The sequence below is a fragment of the Thamnophis elegans genome, chromosome 9 (assembly GCF_009769535.1).
Source record: "Thamnophis elegans isolate rThaEle1 chromosome 9, rThaEle1.pri, whole genome shotgun sequence".
NCBI lineage: Eukaryota > Metazoa > Chordata > Lepidosauria > Squamata > Colubridae > Thamnophis > Thamnophis elegans.
Window position 1 is genome coordinate 8,831,359 of NC_045549.1, and position 21,704 is coordinate 8,853,062.

A 21,704-nucleotide genomic window follows, 5' to 3' on the forward strand; every position below is an offset into this window, starting at 1 on the left:
TGGCAACTTTTCTGATCGACAAGCTCAGTGTCTTAGTCACTGAGCCACCGCGTGCGTCCCTTTGGATGCAATTAGCTCTAGATCAATCTTAAAACGGATAATCGAGCATCTTTTCATTGTGATCCTTTCCAGGGCATTGGAACGAATGAGATGACGTTGATTGAGATTGCGGCTTCCCGAACCAGCAAGCAAATCAGAGAGACAGCTCAGGTGTATTACACAAGTAAGAACTGCTGTGGCTGAATAGGTACCAGCCAGGTATTTGCCTCATCGTTTCTCTGTAGGCAGCGATAGCCCACCTGTCTGGAATGGGAAAATGGTTCAGGGTGGTATCCTGCATTACAGATAGTCCTCTATTAGCAACTCTTTGTTTAGTTTTTGTCCAAATTTACAACGGCGCTGGAAAAAGTGACTTATGACCAGTGTTCACACTTATGACAGTAGCAGCATCCTTAGGGTCATATGATCAACATGTAAGCCGCTTGGCAACTGGCATGTATGTATGACAGTTGCAATGTCCCAAGGTCATGCCCAGGGGTGAAATCCAGCAGGTTCTGACAGGTTCTGGAGAACCGGTAGCGAAAATTTTGAGTGGTTCGGAGAACCAGCAATTACCAACTCTGGCTGGCCATGCCCCCATCTATTCTCTGCCTCCCGAGTCCCAGCTGTTTGGGAGGGAATGGGGATTTTGCAGTATCCTTCCCCTGCCATGCCCACCAAGCCACGCCCACAGAACCGGTAGTAAAATAATTTGAATTTCACCACTGGTCACGTCATCCATCATTTTGGGCCTTCCCAGGCGGCTTCTGACAAGCAAAGTCAATGGGGCAATTTTCCAATTAAAATAGAGCTGGAAGGGGCCTTGAAGGTCTTCTAGTCCAACCCCCCGCTCGGGCAAAAGACCCTATACCATTTCAGATGTCCAATCTCTTCTTAAAACCTTCCAATGATGGGGCACCTACAGCTTCTTTTTTTTCTTCTTTTAATTAAATGTTTTTTATTGCACAGAATGAAATGCAATTATATGCATATATATAAGAGCCGAGGTGGCGCAGTGGTTAAATGCAGCACTGCAGGCTACTTCAGCTGACTGCTAGATCAGCAGTTCAGCGGTTCAAATCTCACCGGCTCAGGGTTGACTCAGCCTTCCATCCTTCCGAGGTGGGTAAAATGAGGACCTGGATTGTTGTTGGGGGCAATATGCTGACTCTGTAAACCGCTTAGAGAGGGCTGAAAGCCCTATGAAGCGGTATATAAGTCTACTGCTATTGCTTTCTATTGTACATTCCATTTCTGTGTTGAACAGTGTGTTCTCTAGGTGTCTGGGGTATTAACATACAAACATCATCATAGTCAATGTAATTGTGTTTGTGTGTGTTTTCTTTTGTCAAAGCACCTGGTGTGCCCAAATATGGGAGGGAGCATACTGCATATTTGGAGTATATTTGGCTACATCAGGTGCTTTGACAAAAGGAAAAATACTTAATCATTCCCCTGGCTCAGCTGATAAGGGAGGAGAACTTGTGGCTTAGAGGTTAATACAACTGCCTAATATGTAAAAACAGCCCAAGTTCGAATCCGAGCAAGGGTATGGCTAGCTGATGAGAGCTAAATAACTTGAAATAAGATCTATACTAGTCCTCCTTCATTTATTTATCAGCAAAAATGCAACACAAAGATAGATAGATAGATAGATAGATAGATAGATAGATAGATAGATAGATAGAGATAGATAAATATAAAAATTAGATAAATAGATAATATATAAACAAATATGCAACAATATCAATCATTATTACAACATATACTATCTTCCATCATAGTGTTGATTATATAACCATCAGAATATTTACTCTTCAGGTTTTCTTTCTCATGTAATCCTATCTTGGTGTACTACATCTGTGGCTGGTCTCAAAAGGTTTTGCGCAGAAGTCCACACCGATTGGAGGGGCTCCCCATCATTAAGTCAGACCCTATTGAGTTTGCATTAGCCAGATCATGGCCCGTGTCCCCTCTAGCATTTAGTTTGATAAGTGGCACTAGCCACAGAACCGGCGGCTTGATGAATTGCCGAACTTGCGGGGAGGCTGACCAAGATGGATTGGAAATTGAATGCAGCCAGCCCAGCGAAGCCTATAGCTTGTTTTTTTCAGAGCCCTGGCATTGATTAATAGCTGGAAGATGGATGGCTCTTCTCTTGCCGAGGGTGTAGGAAGCCCACTGGTGGGAATAGAATCGGACGCCCCTGCTTCGTTGCACTGTAGTCTAAGCTGAGCCAAGCAAATAAACCTGGACCGGAAGACAAATTGATTGAGTCGCAATGGAGCGATCAGTAAACTTGCTGACACTGCGAGTGAAGGAAGACCAGTTCACCGTTTGGTGAGGTCCCAGCGATTGGCTGCTTGAGTGCTCTTGAGGGGGATCTTGAGCAGCAGTGGGTTTCAAAAATTGTTTGAACTTACTCTGTGGGTGTGGCCTCCTTTGTGGGAGTGGCTTGCCGCCCATGTGACCAGATGGGAGTGGCTTGCCGCCCATGTGACCGGATATGAAGATGCTGACGACACTTGTCAGAACCACCTTAAATTACCTCATACACAGCACTGGCATGCATAAGAATATGATGTAAACTTGTTTTTCAAAAGGCATCTTTGGTTTGCGTTAAAACAACTTCAACACACGCAATGTTCTGATTGCACCACAAACGCAGTAGTCATCCTTCCCTTTCACAGAGGCACTGAGTTTTATAAATATGAGCATGATAGTGTAGAATAATCATATCCAAGGACCAGTGGTGGGTTTCAAAAATGTTTGGAACCTCTTCTGTAGGCGTGGCCTGCTTTCCAGGTCCACTGGTGGAACCTCTTCTAACCGGTTCGGTAGATTTGACAAACCGGTTCTACCGAATAGGTGCGAACTGGTAGGAACCCACCTCTGATCTTGAGGCATCAGTTCCCAGAATTCTAGAATTTTGGAACTGCAAACTCCCCATAGTTGTTGATTGAGATGGTTGGCTATCGAAAATGGATGGATGGATGGATTCCATGATCAAGGGCAGCCTGACAGTTCTGAAAATTGTAGTTAGATTAAGAGAGTTGGAAGGGACCTTGTATGTCATCTAGTCTAACCCCCACCCGCTCGCCCAAGCACCATTTCTGACAGATGGCAATCCAATCTCTTCTTGAAAGCTTCCAGTGATGAACCTCCCACAACTTATGAAGGCAGCTTCTGTTCCGTGGGTTGATGGTTCTCACTGTCAGGAAATTTCTCCTTATTTCCAGGTTGAATCTCTCCTTGTTCGGTTTCCATCCGTTATTCCTTGTCTGGCCTTCGGGTGCTTTGGAAAATAGCTTGGCCCCCTTCCTCTCTGTGGCAGCCCCTCAAATATTGGAAGACTGCTATCCTGTCTTCCCTGGTCCTTCTCTTCACTAGACTAGCCATGCCCAGTTCCTGCAACTGTTCATGTTTTAGCCTCCAGTCTCCTAATCATCCTGCTTGCTCTTCTCTGCACTTTTTCTAGAGTCTCAACATCTTTTTTATAGTGTGGTGACCAAAACTGGATGCAGTACTCTAGGTGTGGTCTTACTAAGGCTTTATAGAGTGGTGTCAGTACCTTGATCTTGATTGTATCCTTCTGTTAATGCAGCTTAAGATTGTGTTGGCTTCTTTGGCAGCTGCCGCACACTGCTGACTCACAGTTCTAAACCTGTTTAGAAGTCACCACATAAGGAAAGGCTTATGAAAAACCAAATGTGCAACAGGGGACAAATTAGGTGAAATTTGGCTCATTGGCAGTAACTGCAAGGGGGATCTTAAGAGCCTTCCACAAGGAAGAAGGGGGTCAAACTATTCTTCCGAAGCACCTTATGACCTTTGCAGCATCTCCAGGGTCACATGATCAAAGTTCAACCGCTTGGCAACTGCTTCATCTTTATGACGGTTTCGGTGTACTGGAGTCTTTTGTCGATCTTCTGACAAGTGAAGTCAATGGGGAAGCCAGATTCATTTTACGACCATCTTAAAATGACAATAATGTTTTCACACACTTCTCCCAAATAATAGCAATAGGACTTAAACTTATATACAGCTTCCCAGTCTTTTACAACCCTCTCTAAGCGGTTTTACAGAGTCAGCCTATTACTCCCTCAACAATCTGGGTCCTCATTTTACCCACCTCGGAAGGATGGAAGGCTGAGTCAACCTTTATTTATCTAGCTTATCAGGTCCTCCTCCGGCTTAAAGAGTTAGCATGTTTTAATTTTTTTTTTTTAATAAAAAGCGGCCCTGTAGAGGCTATGCAAAATAAACCACAGATAAACCTGCTATCGGCTCTTTAACAACGGGAACAAGATAACCGACAGGATTATTTCATGCAATCTGTGCTTATGAGCTTTGCCGATAAGCGTCAGCTCCTCCAGTATAAGGGATGTATAACTTCCATTCTAAGAGGGCTGCCTCAGAAATTGGGAAGCTGGGTTTCTTTGGTGTGATTAAGATAAAAGTGGGATAACGTTTGTGTCAGGTTTCCAAAAGATCTCAGATTACTGCCCGCGGGCCAGCTGGACTTCGGGTTTCCAGCACTTTGGCACAAGAGGTGGGTTGTTCTCAGTTTGGCCCAATTTGGCTGAACCAGTAGTGGTGGCGGCGGGAGGCTCCACCCACCTGCCCGGACACTTCTGCGCATACGCGTTGCACGCAAGAGAGAGAGAGAGCGTGTGCGCACGAGCGAAACGGTAGTAAAACCGGTTAAAAAAAAACACTGTCTGGTTTGAGCACTCGGTGTCAAAATAGTTCGCTATCACTGATCTATATTGACAGCATATAATGTGCTTAAGGCATTGAGGCAGAGTGTTCCTTATCTTTTTCTCATCTGAGCGAGTGTCACTAACTCTCTTCGTTTTGTTTCCAGTTTATAGGAAAATCTTGAGTGAGGATGTCGGTTGGGACACATCCGGAGACACCAAAAGAACCTTCCTGGCCTTGCTGGATGTAAGGAAGCTTTTAACAGATTTGTTTAAACGACCTCATGGTTGCCTTGTGTAACACAACTTATTGGAAGGTCCTTATGTGTGGTGCAGCTATTCACGATAGAATGAATTGGATCCATTGTTAACTGTCTTATTGGCACGCACAGCAAAAAAACAACATCCCTTGGACGTTTTTTATTAGAGTAGAATAGAAGGGATCTTGGAGATCTTCTAGTCCAACCCCCTGCTTAGGCAGGAAAACCTATACCGTTTCAGGCAAATGGTTATCCAACATCTTTTAAAAAACTTACAGTGTTGGAGCATTTACAACTTCTGGAGGCAAGTTGTTCCACTGATTAATTGTTCTCACTGTCAGGAAATTTCTCCTTAGTTCTAAGTTGCTTCTCTCCTTGATTAGTTTCCGCCCATTGCTTCTTGTCCTGCCCTCAGGTGCCTTGGAGAATAGCTTGACTCCCTCTTCTTTGTGGCAACCCCTGAGATATTGGAACACTGCTATCATGTCTCCCCTAGTCCTTCTTTTCATTAAACTAGACATACCCAGTTCCTGCAACCGTTCTTCATATGTTTTAGTCTCCAGTCCCCTAATCCTCTTTGTTGCTCTTCTCTGCAGTCTTTCTAGAGTCCCCACATCTTTTAAGAGCCGAGGTGGTGCAGTGGTTAAATGCAGCACTGCAGGCTACTTCAGCTGACTGCAGTTCTGCAGTTCGGCTGTTCAAATCTCACCGGCTCAGGGTTGACTCAGCCTTCCATCCTTCCAAGATGGGTAAAATGAGGACCCGGATTGTTGTTGGGGGCAATATGCTGACTCTGTAAACCACTTAGAGAGGGCTGAAAGCCCTATGAAGCAGTATACAAGTCTAACTGCTATTGCTATTGCTATTTTTACATCATGGCCACCAGAACTGAATGCAGTATTCCAAGTGTGGCCTTACCAAGGTATTATAAAGTGGCATTAACACTTCACGTGATCTTGATTCTATCCCTCTGTTTATGCAGCCTAGAACTGTGTTGGCTTTTTTGGCAGCTGCTGCACACGGCTGGCTCATATTTAAATGGTTGTCCACTAGGACTCCAAAATCCCTCTGGCAGTTACTACTATTGAGCAAGTAAATGTTTTGATTCCTAGAAAGGAAAGCTGTACAACTTTCTCCCTTCTCCTGTGTTCTTGAAGAAGAAGGTGGATCTGTGAAAAATAGGGCCTTAAAAAAGTCTTACAGATGTGGTGGAAGTGACATCTTCTTGATCCTAGTCAGCAAAGTTAATTGAGGTCCCTTTAGCCACTTCTGCAGAGCAGTATTCTCCAACCTTGGCAATTTTAAGGTGTGGTGAACTTCAATTCCCAGAATTCCCCAGCCAGGTAGGATCACTTCTATTGCACTTGGAGAATTAATCCAGAAAAAGGAGAGAAGCCCAGAAGTTGTATAACCCACATTTTTCAACTTTATCTAGTAGTAAGTTATGGTCTACTTTATCAAATGCCTTATTGAGGTCCAAGTAAATTATATCGACAGTAGTTAGTTGTTAAAAACTCATCAGTTTTCGGATCCTCCTGTCTTCCCTGAAATTACTATCAATTGCCTGCCTTAGAGCTTCAAAATCAAGGAAGATCCATCATCATAAATGCTGGTCTCTTTGTTCTTGTTCTTTTTTTTTCCCCAATCAATTTTTTGATTTTTTATATTCTTTATACTTATCAATGTGTGAATGGTGTGATAACTGGGCAACGTACATTACAGTACACATAAATATATCTTATTATTCCTAAATATTACATTTCATTTCCATTGTTTCATATTATTTATACATCTCTTTTATTATTGCCCTTTCTTTCTGAACCATCTTTCTGTCCTGTTGTATATCTTAATATCTTAATATTTAATTAAGAGCCGAGGTGGCGCAGTGGTTAGAGTGCAGTACTGCAGGCTACTTCAGCTGACTGCAGTTCTGCAGTTCGGCTGTTCAAATCTCACCGGCTCAGGGTTGACTCAGCCTTCCATCCTTCCGAGGTGGGTAAAATGAGGACCCAGATTGTTGTTGGGGGCAATATGCTGACTCTGTAAACCGCTTAGAGAGGGCTGAAAGCCCTATGAAGCGGTATATAAGTCTAACTGCTATTGCTAACTGCTATTAATTATTATTTCCCCCACTATTTTCTATCCCTATTTTAACTTTTCCTCCATTTTCATATGGCTGTAATATTCAAAGATGTGTCTTTTATCTCTTTTGTTGTTTATATTTCCATAATTAAATCAACGTTCCATCCTTCATTCTTCCATTGTTCAATATCTCCTTGTACAGTTTTAGTATCAATCACAATCATTTATACTTTGAAAGTATTTCTATTCATGTTCTTTCCAGGTTCTTCAATCCATATAATTCTACTATGAATACACATGTTTAGGTTAATATATACCGTATATACTCAAGTATAAGCCGAGTTTTTCAGCCCACTTTTTGGGCTGAAAAAAGCCGCCTCGGCTGATACTCGAGTCAGTGAAAAATTTGCCCGAAATGGAGGAGAAAAAGGGGCGGGGCCATGCCGCTGGGTGACGCTCGTGAATGGCCCGGCGCCCCTGTGAGTTTCCCCTCCCTCTGTGTCAGTTTGCCGCGCAGCGCGCACCGCACCATCCCCCTCCTCACGTTCTAATGTAATGCAGGGCTGTCTTACGATTCCCCTTCCTCCCCCTCCTGCCGCTCTGCAACGATGTCCCACCTCCTCCTTGTTATGGCAAGCAGCCACATAGCGATGTCCCAGAGCTAGTTTACTGTTTTTCTTTGAAATAAATATTCAAAAACATTATTGGTATCTATTTTTATTTTTGAAATTTACCGGTAGCTGTGCTGCATTTCCCACCCTAGGGCTTATACTCGAGTCAATAACTTTTCCAGTTTTTTGTGGTAAAATTAGGTGCCTCGGCTTATATTCGGGCCGGCCTATACTCGAGTGTATACGGTATATTCCTGTTATTCTTGTTTGGTTGGCAGTTCTATAAGTAACTGAATTGCAACAGAAATGCAACAAGAGTTGCTTTGGGAAGGAATCGTGCATCATAACCTGCTGTTGTTTTTCTTCTTCTTCTCAATAATGTTCCAGGCCAAGAGAGATGAAAATCCACAGGCCCATGAAGAGGTAGCAAAGAGGGATGCACAGGTAATCACGGTTTGGAAAAAAGCCAGCTACAGGGTCCCATAATGTTTATTTTTTTAAAAAAAAAAATCTCCAAATTGTTAAAAGGCCTTTTCTGCTTTTTTAAAAACTCAAATGCGGAGGCAGATATCCAGACATGAAAATGCTGTATTTATGTCAGTGGTGGGTTTCAGAAATTGTTCGAACCTACTCTGTGGGTGTGGCCTCCTTTGTGGGAGTGGCTTGCCGCCCATGTGACCGGATGGGAGTGGCTTGCCGCCCAAGTGACCGGATATGAAGATGCCGACGACACTTGTCAGAACCACCTTAAATTACCTCATACACAGTACTGGCATGCATAAGAATAGGATATAAACTTGTTTTTTAAAAGGCATCTTTGGTTTGCGTTAAAACAACTTCAACACTCGCAATGTTCTGATTGCACCACAAACGCAGTAGTCATCCTTACCTTTCACAGAGGCACTGAGTTTTATAAATAGGAGCATGATAGTGTAGAATAATCATATCCAAGGACCAGGGGTGGGTTTCAAAAGAGTTTGGGGCCTCTTCTGTAGGTGTGGCCTGCTTTCCGGGTCCACTGGTGGAACCTCTTCTAATCGGTTTGGTAGATTTGACGAACCGGTTCTACCGAATAGGTGCGAACTGGTCGGAACCCACCTCTGATTTATGTGTAGTAAAAGATCTAGGCTGGTTTTTCTCAGCCTGGACAACTTTAAAATGTGTGGCCTTCAACTCGTGGGATTCCCCAGCCGGCATGTTGAGCTGAAGAAACTCTTATCCAGTGGTGGGATTCAGCCGGTTCGCATCTATTCGGGAGAACCGGTTGTCAACTTTCTAAGCAGTTCAGAGAACCGGTTGTTGGAAGAAATCTTATTTTGTTTTTTTCCACTTTACAGGGCTAATCCTGTAAGGAAGGCAGGAAGGAAACATTCTGGTGTTGTTTCTAGCCTAATCTTTATTGCCCTGCTTACAGAAACTGCCTCTCTGGTTAACCCTTATTCCATTGTAACAGCATTGTAACAGCAAGAAAGATACTGCAAAATCCCCATTCCTACCATACTCCAGGGGAAGGATACTGCAAAATCCCCATTCCCACCCCACTCCTGGACGAAAGATACTGTAAAATCCCCATTTCCAGCACACTCCAGGGGAAGGATACTGCAAAATCCCCATTGCCACCACACTACAGGGGAAGGATACTGCAAAATCCCCATTCCCTCCCCACTCCAGGGGAAGGATTCTGTAAAATCTCCATTCCCGACCCACTCCTGGGGCCAGCCAGAGGTGGTATTTGCCGGTTCTCCGAACTACTCAAAATTTCCGCTACCGGTTCATCAGAACCTGCAGAATTTCACCCCTGAATTGGCAAAGTAATTGCCCAGAGTATCTTATTTGAAATATTACAAGGGGATAGCCATTTTATGCTCCTTCAATTCCTTTTTTCTAGCTCCTGTACAGTGCTGGTGAGAAGAGGTGGGGAACGGATGAGACCAAATTCATCGAGATTCTGAGCTCCAGCAGCTTTGCTCAGCTCAAGCTCAGTAAGAAACAGTTTTCTTCCACAGTAAAAATAAAACTGAATAGCTATTTCTTGTGTAATTAGCCAGGGTGGCGCAGTGGTTAGAATGCAATATTGCAGGCGGACTCTGCCGACTGTCAATGGTTTGATCCTGACTGGCTCAAGGTTGACTCAGCCTTCCAACTTTCCGAGGACGGTAAAATGAGGATCCAGGTTGTTGGATGTTCAATGTGCTTACACTGTAAATTGCCTAGAGAGGGCTGTAAAGCATTGTGAAGCGGTACATAAGTCTAATTGCTATTGCTATTTGCTCATTCGTTTTGCCAGGGGGAAAAGAAACATTTGCAGTCTGGATATATGGCTAGGTTTGCCCAAATTAATCAAGCTAGGTATTTAGGCCATATATATTATTAATTTTCCCTTGTCCAATGTTCTTCAGATGTATCATATTGGCTGAGGATCATGGGTTAGGAAGCTCAGTCCAGGACTTGCACTTAGCAATAGCAGTTAGACTTATATACTGCTTCACAACGCTTTGCAACCCTCTCAAAGTGGTTTACAGAGTCAGCTTTTTGACCCCAACAATCTGGGTCCTCATTTTACTGACCTCAGAAGGATGGAAGGCTGAGTCAACCTTGAGTCAGTGAGACTTTAAAATCCTAAAACAGACTAGAAACTTTATCAGAGTTTGTTGCAGAAAAATCAAATCCAGAAAGCATGCACAGATAACTGATTCAGCTGGATTCACTAACTTCTTTACATACTGTACAGAAGAATAGATGAATAAATGTACAATACCAACAGGTGGTTCTTCCAAGTAAACACAAGGCAGGAGAGTTACAGGCAAACACAAGCAGTTAGTTTCATTTCAGCAGACAAACCCAGATGGACTGCTAGTTTACTTCTCAGAGCAGCAGGCTGCTTAAGTTTCTGTTTCAATTCTCTGCACAGACTCAGATCTGTTTAAGCTCCCATTGACTGACTTAGTTGCTACGCCTATTCATTGGTTGACCTTGTTCCCATGTCTCTCCCAGTCATGAATATTTTAACAAACTTTCCAAAAAATGGCATGGAAAATAGAGTTTCAGGCTGTGACAAATTATATATTGTAAAGGAGCAATGGTTTGTAGACGGAGAAGTAAAAATGCCTCAGATTTTTTTTCACGCATCTTAAAGTACGTGCAGCTTACGCCTCTGACATTGTTCTCCTTTTGTCCTTTCTTAAAGCATTTCAGGAGTACCAAAAACTTAGTGGACACCGGATGGAGGATACCGTGCTTAATGAAACATCGGGCGACTTTGCCCAACTGCTTCTGGCCGTAGGTAAGGGAAGCGTGCGATGATCTTGCGAGTGTGTCCATATTTATACACTATTCTTTGAATTTTCTAAATCTCATGGAGGGTTGATCTCTTTCCATATATACAATGCATATAATAGATATCGATTTTTAGATATACATATAGATACCATATGTCTGTGTGTGTGTCTGTATGTTATATGTATATCGCAGTGGTGGGTTGCAGGTGGTACGCCTCGGTACGGGCATACCATTCAGATACGGTGCTTTGGAGGGCCCACCCGCCCGCCTGCCATCCTTACCTGTATTTGAGCTCTTAGGCGCTTCTGCGCATGCCGCGTACGTCGCCTGCGCGATGCTCCGCCGAGCAGCTGGAGCATCGCAGAGGCGTCGCGGAGCGTCGCAGGAGGTAAGGATGCATGCGCGTGCTCCGTGCATTCATGTGATAGTCGCCGTGCTCTGTTGCACCGTACCGGTTGCAACGGGATCCGGAACCCACCACTGGTGTATTGTATATGTGTGTTATATGTTACAGTGTTACCGTATCGGTATCATTTATATAATTCATATTTACATAAGCTCTATAGAATGTAATAATATTTGCAGATATTTACAGTGTTATCCTATTTATTGTAGATAAGACTTAGTTCTTATACTGTAATTCTGCATCTATCATCCAGCCATTTACACACACACACACACACACACACACAAACACATAGCGGCACGTGGCACGTGGAGTCATCTTTGTAGGCATGGAAGCAGTTGCACGATGTCAGCTCCAAGGCGCGTGCGCACACTGCCAGCTAATTTTTGGCCTCTCTGGAGGGCCAGGGGAATTTTTTTCACCCTCCCCAGGCTCCGTAGGCTTTCCTGGAGCCTGGGAAGAGCGAAAATGGATTCCCACCGGAGGCCCTCCGGAAGCTGGAAACGATCTGTTTCTGAACTTCTGGTAGGCCTGTTTTTCACCCTCCCTAGTCTCCGGAGGCTTTCTTGGAGCCTGAGGAGGGCGAAAACAGCCTCCCTGCCCCCTGGAGGAAATACTAAGCTCAGCTTGGTGGCAAGCAGTGCACAGGAAGTGCGGCGCATGTGAGGGGGAGGAGCATGGGAGGGTTGTGTTCATATGCGCATGTGGGGGGCGCTTTGCATTATGGATGCCAGCATGGACGCGCTATCTCACACACGCGCTCACATTTTTGGCACCCGACAAAAATGCCGTCACTGCTGTATATAAATACAGTGGAAGAAGAAGTGAATGCCACTTTCCCTATTTCTGCCAAAGCCTTGGATTCCACCCAAAATTGGGAACTTCGTAACGCAAAATAGATTACTAACCCTACCACCAAGGTCTGTTTAGAAATCGTTTGTCCTTACCAGCTCTTATTTTGAGCGTTTTGGGGAGGAAAAGCAAACTGCAGATTTAATCTTGAACCACGTACGGCAGCTAAAGAGGAGGATACATTTCTACACTCGCCCCTCTCCAAAATGTAATTTCCAAAAAGGAGGTGGCCGATTACATTTTGATAGATGCTTTTGCTCTTTATTTGCTCAAACCACTCTGCAAATGTAAATATAAAAATTATGCACAAGAGGATTGTAATAAGGAAACCGTGTAAATGATTGTAATCAAGTACGAGCCCTCGGGTTAATATTTTATTTATCTACAGATTTAATTGTTAGATGTACTTCCCACTTCTTGTTCAGGCATTTAATCTGTGGGATGATTTGCAAATGCTTAAATAATTTAACTGGATATTGAATCCTGTGCAAAAATATAGCCAGATAATATAAAGGGTTTATGTTCAATTCTGTTTTTCCTCTCTTTTTGTAGTGAAGTGTGCAAATAACGCCCCTGCCTTCTTTGCTGAAAAACTGAACAAAGCCATAAGGGTAAGACTGATATGAGATTGTTTTGCCCAACCACCAACCCAGTGGTGGGATTTAAATAATTTAACAACTGGTTCTCTGGCTGGGTAGGCGTAGCCGGGTGGTCACGTGACTGGGTGGGTGGGTGCAGCCAAGTAAACGTCACATCATACCCAGCCCTGCCTCCCAGCCACTTGGCTCAAAGGCAGAGGTGGGATTCAGCAATTCTGACTGGTTTGGAATAATCCCACCACTGGCTGGCCCTGCCCCTGCCCGTTTTTTTCGCTGTTTTTCAGGCCGTTTTTGGCCCGTGTTTTGGGGCTGGAAAACAGCATGGAAAACAGCCCGAAAAACAGCCCAGAAAAGGGCTGAAAACTGCCCCAAAACAGCAAAAAAAAAAAAAAAAAAAACCCTGCCCAAAAATGGGTGGGGGCAGGGCCAGCCACTGATGGCATTAACCAGTTCACCAAACTGGGCAGAATTCTGTTCTATTTTCTATTCTTTTCTGTTTTCTTTTTTCTTTTTTCTATATTCTATATTCTATTCTATTCTTTTTTCTATTCTATTCCATTTTCTATTCTTTTCTCTTTTCTCTTTCCTCTTTTTCTCTTTCCTCTTTTTCTCTTTCCTCTTTTTCTCTTTCCTCTTTTTCTCTTTCCTCTTTTTCTCTTTTCTCTTTCTCTTTTTTCTCTTTTCTCTTTTTTCTCTTGTCTATTCCATTCCATTCCATTCCTTTCTATTCTATTCTATTCTGTTCTATTTTCTATATTCTATTCTATTATTCTATTCTATTCCTTTCTATTCTATTATTCTATTCTATTCCTTTCTATTCTATTTTCTATATTCTATTCTATTCTATTTTCTATTCTATTCTATTTTCTATTCTATTCTATTTTCTATTCTATTCTATTTTCTATTCTATTCTATTTTCTATTCTATTCTATTTTCTATTCTATTCTATTTTCTATTCTATTCTATTTTTTATTCTATTCCTTTCTATTCTATTCTATTCTATTCCTTTCTCTTCTATTTTCTATTCTATTCTATTTTCTATTCTATTCTACTTTATTCTATTCTATGCTATTCTATTCTATTCTATTCTATTCCTTTCTATTCTATTCCTTTCTATTCTATTCTGTTTTGTTGTGTTCTGTTTTGAATATTTAAAGCTGTTTGGGTCTCTGGTGTAAAAATACGTGTGCTCATGCATTCTGTGTTTTTGGAAGCAGAGTTTAAAAAACCTTCGTAAATTGAGGGATATTTTTTTTCTCATTTGTTGGCAGGGACCTGGAACTGATGAAATCACAGTGACCAGAATTCTAGTATCCAGGTCAGAAATCGATCTTCTGGATATTCGACACGAATACAAGAAGCTCTTTGGAGAATCTCTGCATTCTGCTATTAGTGTGAGTACTTCCTTGTTCAAAGTTTCAGGGTCTCTCCAACTTTCTAAGCATGGGTGATCCGATTGTAGGCAGAAACAGCTAACTGCAAGGCAGGATGCTGGAGTATGCTGGCTTATTGTGAAAATTTTAAGCATGGTGCATTCGTGGCTGACTAATTCAGCTTGTTTAGATGCAACAAATCAAGATCCTTGTGTATTTTGAGTACTTGAGGTGTGTCTAGGGGTGGGTGGGAGTGGGTTGTGAGCCTGTTACTTTTTCTTGCAGATGTTTCATTACCTAAACTAGGCAACACCATCAGTGCACTGATGATGTTACCTAGTTTGGTAATGAAATGTCTGCAAGGCAAAAGCTAAGTTCAGAGAGCACCAAGGACCCCTCATTTCAATCCTGAGCTACAAATATTCTCCTTTATCAGGACAGTTTGCTTAATGGCTGTTCAAAGTTGCGACTGACCTCCCCCCCCCCAAGACAATTATGACCCCATTTTGAATTTACAACTGGTGCAACGCGCCCACCGGCATTCACCCTTATGACTGACCACAGGGGCGCCGCAGCACTCTGCTTTTCTACACACCACCCCCATCCCATAGGTGAAATGCTCTGAAGCCTGCTACCAGTTCGGTTCGCTATAGGTTCGCTTTGAATATAAATCTCGCAAATATAAATTGCACAGCATAGCACAGATTGTTGCATAGCTGATCATCGGAACTACCAATTCACCTGAACCGGTAGCAATTTTTTTTCTACCGATCGAGCAAATCAATAGCATTTTTTACTACTGGTTCGGGCGCACTGGTTCAAACCGGTAGCATTTCATCCCTGCCCCATCCTGTCCCACAGGGTCCACGCAGGCTTCAGCCTAATCGGTGTTTGCCTCCCGGAAGCGGCCACCATTTTCAGCACACCCACAATTCATTGCAGTCGCACCAAAATGATGGCTGCTTCCCTGTAGCGCAGGGGCGAACTGCTTCCTTCTGCTTCCCCAACACGGCCTGCACCCCTGGCTTGTTAATGAATGTTGCCAGGGCGACTAGCTTTGTGTATTGGCGCCCTTCAAAGCTCGTTCACACACTGAAAGGAGGTTGATTTTGCTAAGCTCTGGTTTGCTCCCGTGTCTACAAATCTCGCGCAGCAAACGAAGCTGCGACCAATCAAACCGCATTAGGACTTAATATGATAGGAGCCGAGGGGGCTGCAAATGTGTTCAGCGGGCCTAGTTGGAACCAATCATTGTGAGGCCTCTCTAAATGAAAAAGGATTTTCTGAGTCCTGCCCAGAGAGATTTTGTGATAATCGGTCGACAAATGATAAATTCTCTTTCCGTCTCTCTCTTTCTCCCTTCACTGCACGAGTGAATGTTCTGAGAATGATAAAACAAACTGCTACAGATTTCAGAATTCCTGTTACACAGAAGGATTTTGTGATAGCGTTTCCGCAACGCTGTGAACTACGGAGTTGCGTAAGGCCGACATCCCCAAAGTTGGCATCCGTAGAGATATAGAAAGCACACAAACATTTGGGAGCATTTCTAAAATATTGACTTGGGCTAGCCACCGATATACCGTGTTTCCCCGAAAATAGGACAGGGTCTTATTTTATTTTGACCCCCGAAATAAGTGCTTGGCCTTATTTTTGGGGAGGTCTTATTACTTTTGAGGTGCAGGAGGTGGCGAGCGTGGTCATCCCGTGGCTGCTGATGTGTCCCAATATTTTCAGGGAGGGCTTATTTTAGTGGATGCGCTCAAAATAGCAATAGCAATAGCAGTTAGACTTATATACCGCTTCATAGGGCTTTCAGCCCTCTCTAAGCAGTTTACAGAGTCAGCATATCGCCCCCACAGTCTGGGTCCTCATTTCACCCACCTCGGAAGGATGGAAGGCTGAGTCAACTTTGAGCCGGTGAGATTTGAACCGCTGAACTGCAGATAACAGTCAGCTGAAGTGGCCTGCAGTGCTGCATTTAACCACTGCGTCACCTCGGCTCGGACTGGACTTCCGATTGGGCTTATTATCCAGGGAGGTCTTATTTTGGGGGAAACAGGGTAATTTCAGACAGCTTCTGTTTTCACCCCCGTGACTGCTATTCTTATGAAACAGGTTCAACCCTCGGTAGGTTTGGAAATATCATTGTAATTGGACAAGGCGCTCTATGAATCCGTGCTTGTTTCAAACGGGAAATCAAATTTTAAATTACCCGAGCGGTGGTGGGGAAACAAGCAACCTAAAAATACTAAAATAAAAACCGGAGTGCTTTTAGACGCCTGCAATAAATCTCCCATCTCCAAGGCAAGGAAAATGACATTTTCCTGTGTAATTGTGGAAGGGCCGTAAGCGACTTGAAAATAATGTTACTCTTCCTCTTTTTTTTTTATTACAGTCGGATAGTTCCGGGGATTATCGGCGCACCTTGCTCAAGATTATTGGTGGGGACGACTGATGAGGCCGACTCTGGCTGACAGCACTTGTTTCCCGCTGCTTTCACCAGTTCATAGAGCTTCTTAGATATATTTAAGCAAGGGTGCGAAGTTTCCAGTCCTCCTTTCAATTATTTTTTAATTAGGTATCATAACAGACAGATGTTTTACTACAGACACTATCTTAAGCCCCTGGATGACACTGATTTCATCACACACCGTGGATTTGGGATGAAATCTGCACTCACAGGCCAATAATCTGCCAGAAATTAACCAACCCTGGAAAGTTGGGATCTGGATGCAGTTAAGATACAACAGTGTCTTGGGCACATCCAACGACTGTCTAGGAACTGCTGTGTCTTGAACTGAGCTATTCTTGAATTGCTGTTGTGTTGTTTTAGCTTTACAAAAGGGTTTCCTGTATTTTGCATGCAATGCACAGCTACCTCAAAGGATTCATTTGTATTCCAGACCTGAAGTGCCTTAAACGGTTGTTTAAGAAATAATTTGGAAAAGTGCTATGGACCACAGGGGAACATGAATCTAGAACCTGCCCACAACTCTTTAAAGCAGCTGCATTGATGCAGCTGCTTTAAAGTTGCAGTCAGGTTCTAGGTTTGTCTTCTTGCAATCTCTGGAAACACTTTTTTCTGGAATCAAATCTCAAAAGGGACTGGCTAAAATAGCACCAGTGGCCCATTCCTCTTATGTTTATTTAGAGCAGGGGTTTCTAACCATATAGACTTCAACTCCCAAAATTCCTCAGCCAGCATGTCTGACTGAGGAATTCTGGGAGTTGAAGTCCACAAGTCTTAAAAGTTGCTACGGTTGGAATCCCCAGCCTTAGAGGACCCAAACTTAAACTGTAAAAAAATTGCCTTTAATAAGAAGGGCCAAAACCTTTCCAAAGAGGGTAGAATAGATATAAGTACTAATGTTGCCAAATTTCTGCCGTTTTTGCCATGTTGTTTTATTGAAACCATAACGTAAGAAGTTGTGATGATAGCCAACACTTGGAAAAGACACTAACCCGTCATACACCTGATATGAACACAAAGCACACGTTCGTGGTGAAGATAAGCCATTGATACCCTCATTTTGGCTCTATGGAGGAGCTCCTAGTTTTGGTCTACGGCAGGGATGTCAAACTCGATTTCCTTGAGGGCCGAATCAGGATTATGTTTGACCGTGGAGGACCAAGGTGGGCGTGGCCAGCTCAATGCCATTTGTGTCAGGGGCGGCTGTGGTAGCCTGAGCATTCCGCCAGTGAAAACAGGCTCCCGAGCTCTGCTTTCAGCTGTGACGACGCCTTGCAACCCTTAGCAAAAACGGAGCTCGGGAGTGCCACCCGCGGCGCTTGTGAACTCCATTTGCAGGTGTGACGACCTCCGGCAATACCTCAGCTAGTGAAAACGGAGCTCAGGAGGGATGTATGAAGCCGTCCTGAGCTCCGTTTTCTCTGGCAGAGGCACTGCGGGTCAGTCCTTCCAGTTTTCCAGGGCGGCCCCGCGGGCCAGATCTAAGCATCCCGCGGGCCATATCCGGCCCCCGGGCCTTGAGTTTGACACCCCTGATCTATGGGATCTCTGGGTTAAATTAACGCGGTGTTAAAAGTTGCTGGGGTTGAGGTTTTCTTCCCTTTTAGAAAGAGGTGTCTGTAAATTGGTGTCTTATTCCCAGAATATTTGAGGATTTCTCTCTGTTGCTTTGAACTGATTCCATCGTGGGAAGCGGCAAAGGATGGGCCGCGGAGGATGTGTCTGCTTTCACTGACTCATCTTCCCATCACTCTGGCACCTCCCTTGGCAGGATGCCCTTCGTACTGGGACAGGCCCACCGGTGGGGTTTTTCTCATGGCATCCTTTCTTGGGGATTGAACAAGAGAGTGAGGAGTCAGCCTGGCTGCAGACTGCAGGGAAGATAAGGCTGCGATGAAGACGTTCCACACCTTCCTTTGGTCATCAAAACGAGCGCAATCTGCTGGCCACGGGAAGGGCCTCTTCTATTCTTCTTTGAAATAAAATGTGAAAGCAAATTTTGTGGCCTGGAATGGAATAAACACTAGTAGAAGCAAATGCAGGAGAACATATTTTTTGGTGCCATGCGGGTAGTCCTCGTCTTACAGCCACAGTTGAAACCCCAAATTTATGTTGCTAAAGCGAGACAAGGGTCAGCAACCCGTGGCTCTGGAGCCGCATGTGGTTCTTTCATCCACCTGCTGCGGCTCCCTCTCGCCAGTCGGCTCCACAATTGATAGGAATCTCAGTTAGGGCAGGTACAGGAAAAAGGAGGCTGCGCTAGGAGGAGACTCTATGGTGGGGGAACTGGACTTCCGGTTGGCAGAGGAAAAAGGATGCCACATTAGGAGGAGACTCTATGGTGGGGGGAACCGGACTTCCTGTTGGCAGAGGAAAAAGGATGCCACATTAGGAGGAGACTCTATGGTGGGGGGAACCGGACTCCCTGTTGGCAGAGGAAAAAGGATGCCACATTAGGAGGAGACTCTATGGTGGGGGAACCGGACTCCCTGTTGGCAGAGGAAAAAGGATGCCACATTAGGAGGAGACTCTATGGTGGGGGGAACCGGACTTCCTGTTGGCAGAGGAAAAAGGATGCCACATTATAGGAGGAGACTCTATGGTGAGGGGAACCGGACTTCCTGTTGGCAGAGGAAAAAAGATGCCACATTAGGATGAGACTCTATGGTGGGGGGAACTGGACTCCCTGTTGGCAGAGGAAAAAGGATGCCACATTAGGAGAAGACTCTATGGTGGGGGAACCGTACTTCCTGTTGGCAGAGGAAAAAGGATGCCACATTAGGAGGAGACTCTATGGTGGGGGAATCGGACTTCCAGTTGGCAGAGGAAAAAGGATGCCACATTATAGGAGGAGACTCTATGGTGGGGGAACCGGACTCCCTGTTGGCAGAGGAAAAAGGATGCCACATTAGGAGAAGACTCTATGGTGGGGTGAACCGGACTTCCTGTTGGCAGAGGAAAAAAGATGCCACATTAGGATGAGACTCTATGGTGGGGGGAACTGGACTCCCTGTTGGCAGAGGAAAAAGGATGCCACATTAGGAGAAGACTCTATGGTGGGGGAACCGTACTTCCTGTTGGCAGAGGAAAAAGGATGCCACATTAGGAGGAGACTCTATGGTGGGGGAATCGGACTTCCAGTTGGCAGAGGAAAAAGGATGCCACATTATAGGAGGAGACTCTATGGTGGGGGAACCGGACTCCCTGTTGGCAGAGGAAAAAGGATGCCACATTAGGAGAAGACTCTATGGTGGGGGAACCGTACTTCCTGTTGGCAGAGGAAAAAGGATGCCACATTAGGAGGAGACTCTATGGTGGGGGAATCGGACTTCCAGTTGGCAGAGGAAAAAGGATGCCACATTATAGGAGGAGACTCTATGGTGGGGGAACCGGACTCCCTGTTGGCAGAGGAAAAAGGATGCCACATTGGGAGGAGACTCTATAGTGGGGTGAACCGGACTTCCTGTTGGCAGAGGAAAAAGGATGCCACATTAGGAGGAGACTCTATGGTGGGGGAATCGGACTTCCAGTTGGCAGAGGAAAAAGGATGCCACATTATAGGAGGAGACTCTATGGTGGGGGAACCGGACTCCCTGTTGGCAGAGGAAAAAGGATGCCACATTAGGAGAAGACTCTATGGTGGGGGAATCGTACTTCCAGTTGGCAGAGGAAAAAGGATGCCACATTAGGAGGAGACTCTATGGTGGGGTGAACCGGACTTCCTGTTGGCAGAGGAAAAAAGATGCCACATTAGGATGAGACTCTATGGTGGGGGAACTGGACTCCCTGTTGGCAGAGGAAAAAGGATGCCACATTAGGAGAGACTCTATGGTGGGGGAACCGTACTTCCTGTTGGCAGAGGAAAAAGGATGCCACATTAGGAGGAGACTCTATGGTGGGGGAATCGGACTTCCAGTTGGCAGAGGAAAAAGGATGCCACATTATAGGAGGAGACTCTATGGTGGGGGAACCGGACTCCCTGTTGGCAGAGGAAAAAGGATGCCACATTAGGAGAAGACTCTATGGTGGGGGAACCGTACTTCCTGTTGGCAGAGGAAAAAGGATGCCACATTAGGAGGAGACTCTATGGTGGGGGAATCGGACTTCCAGTTGGCAGAGGAAAAAGGATGCCACATTATAGGAGGAGACTCTATGGTGGGGGAACCGGACTCCCTGTTGGCAGAGGAAAAAGGATGCCACATTGGGAGGAGACTCTATAGTGGGGTGAACCGGACTTCCTGTTGGCAGAGGAAAAAGGATGCCACATTAGGAGGAGACTCTATGGTGAGGGGAACTGGACTTCCAGTCAGCTTCAGAATTGAACGAGGGGCTTCCGGTTAAGACCTTTGTGGCTCTCTGAGTGTTTAAGGTTGCCGACCACTGACTTACACCCACTCATTTTGAAGAATTTGGGGCAACCAGTCTGCTCATTACAAAAATCTTATGCAGTCAGTCCTCGAATTACAGCCATTCGTTTCATGGCTGTTCAAAGTTACAACGGCAGGGGGAAAAAAGGGGGACTTATGACCAGTTCTCATACTTATGACTGTGGCAGCATCCCCAGAATCACGTGATCCAAATTGAGGGGCTTGGCAACCGGCAGGCATTTCTAATGGTTGCAACATCCTGAGGTCCTGGAATTGTGAATTTGCAAACTTCCCTAGGGAGCTTCTGAAAAGCAAAGACAATGGAGGGAAGCCAGATTCGCTTAACGACCTCCTCATTCATTTAACAACCGTGGCAACCCAAAGTCGTAAAGTAGACTTTACGACTGCTTTGGTTTAGCCATAAATAATTTGGGGGCACGATTGTGTTCCTAAGCCGAGGGCTACCTGGAAACGTTTACGGTAATTCAGATTTAACAGACTAGCAGAGTCAGAAGGGACCTTGTAGGTCATCTAGTCCAACCCCCCCCCCTCAAGCAGGAGAGCCTACACCATTTCTGACAAACGGCAGTCCAGTCTCTTCTTGAAAGTCTCCAGTGATGAAGCTCCCACAATTTCCGAATGCAACTTCTGTTCCACTGGTTG

General features: G+C 44.7%; 1 protein-coding gene across 1 annotated transcript in view; it reads left to right on the forward strand.

The window, feature by feature from the left end:
• ANXA3 (annexin A3) overlaps nt 1–18,096 on the forward strand; it is a 33,945-nt gene extending 15,849 nt beyond the window's left edge. The window contains exons 5-12 of the mRNA XM_032224427.1: nt 133–223; nt 4,907–4,986; nt 8,080–8,136; nt 9,581–9,674; nt 10,880–10,975; nt 12,782–12,840; nt 14,100–14,222; nt 16,600–18,096. Coding sequence (XP_032080318.1) covers nt 133–223; nt 4,907–4,986; nt 8,080–8,136; nt 9,581–9,674; nt 10,880–10,975; nt 12,782–12,840; nt 14,100–14,222; nt 16,600–16,659 — 660 coding nt within the window. The 3' untranslated portion in view covers nt 16,660–18,096. The remainder of the gene's footprint in view (nt 1–132; nt 224–4,906; nt 4,987–8,079; nt 8,137–9,580; nt 9,675–10,879; nt 10,976–12,781; nt 12,841–14,099; nt 14,223–16,599) is intronic.
• The last annotated feature ends 3,608 nt before the right edge of the window (nt 18,097–21,704 follow it).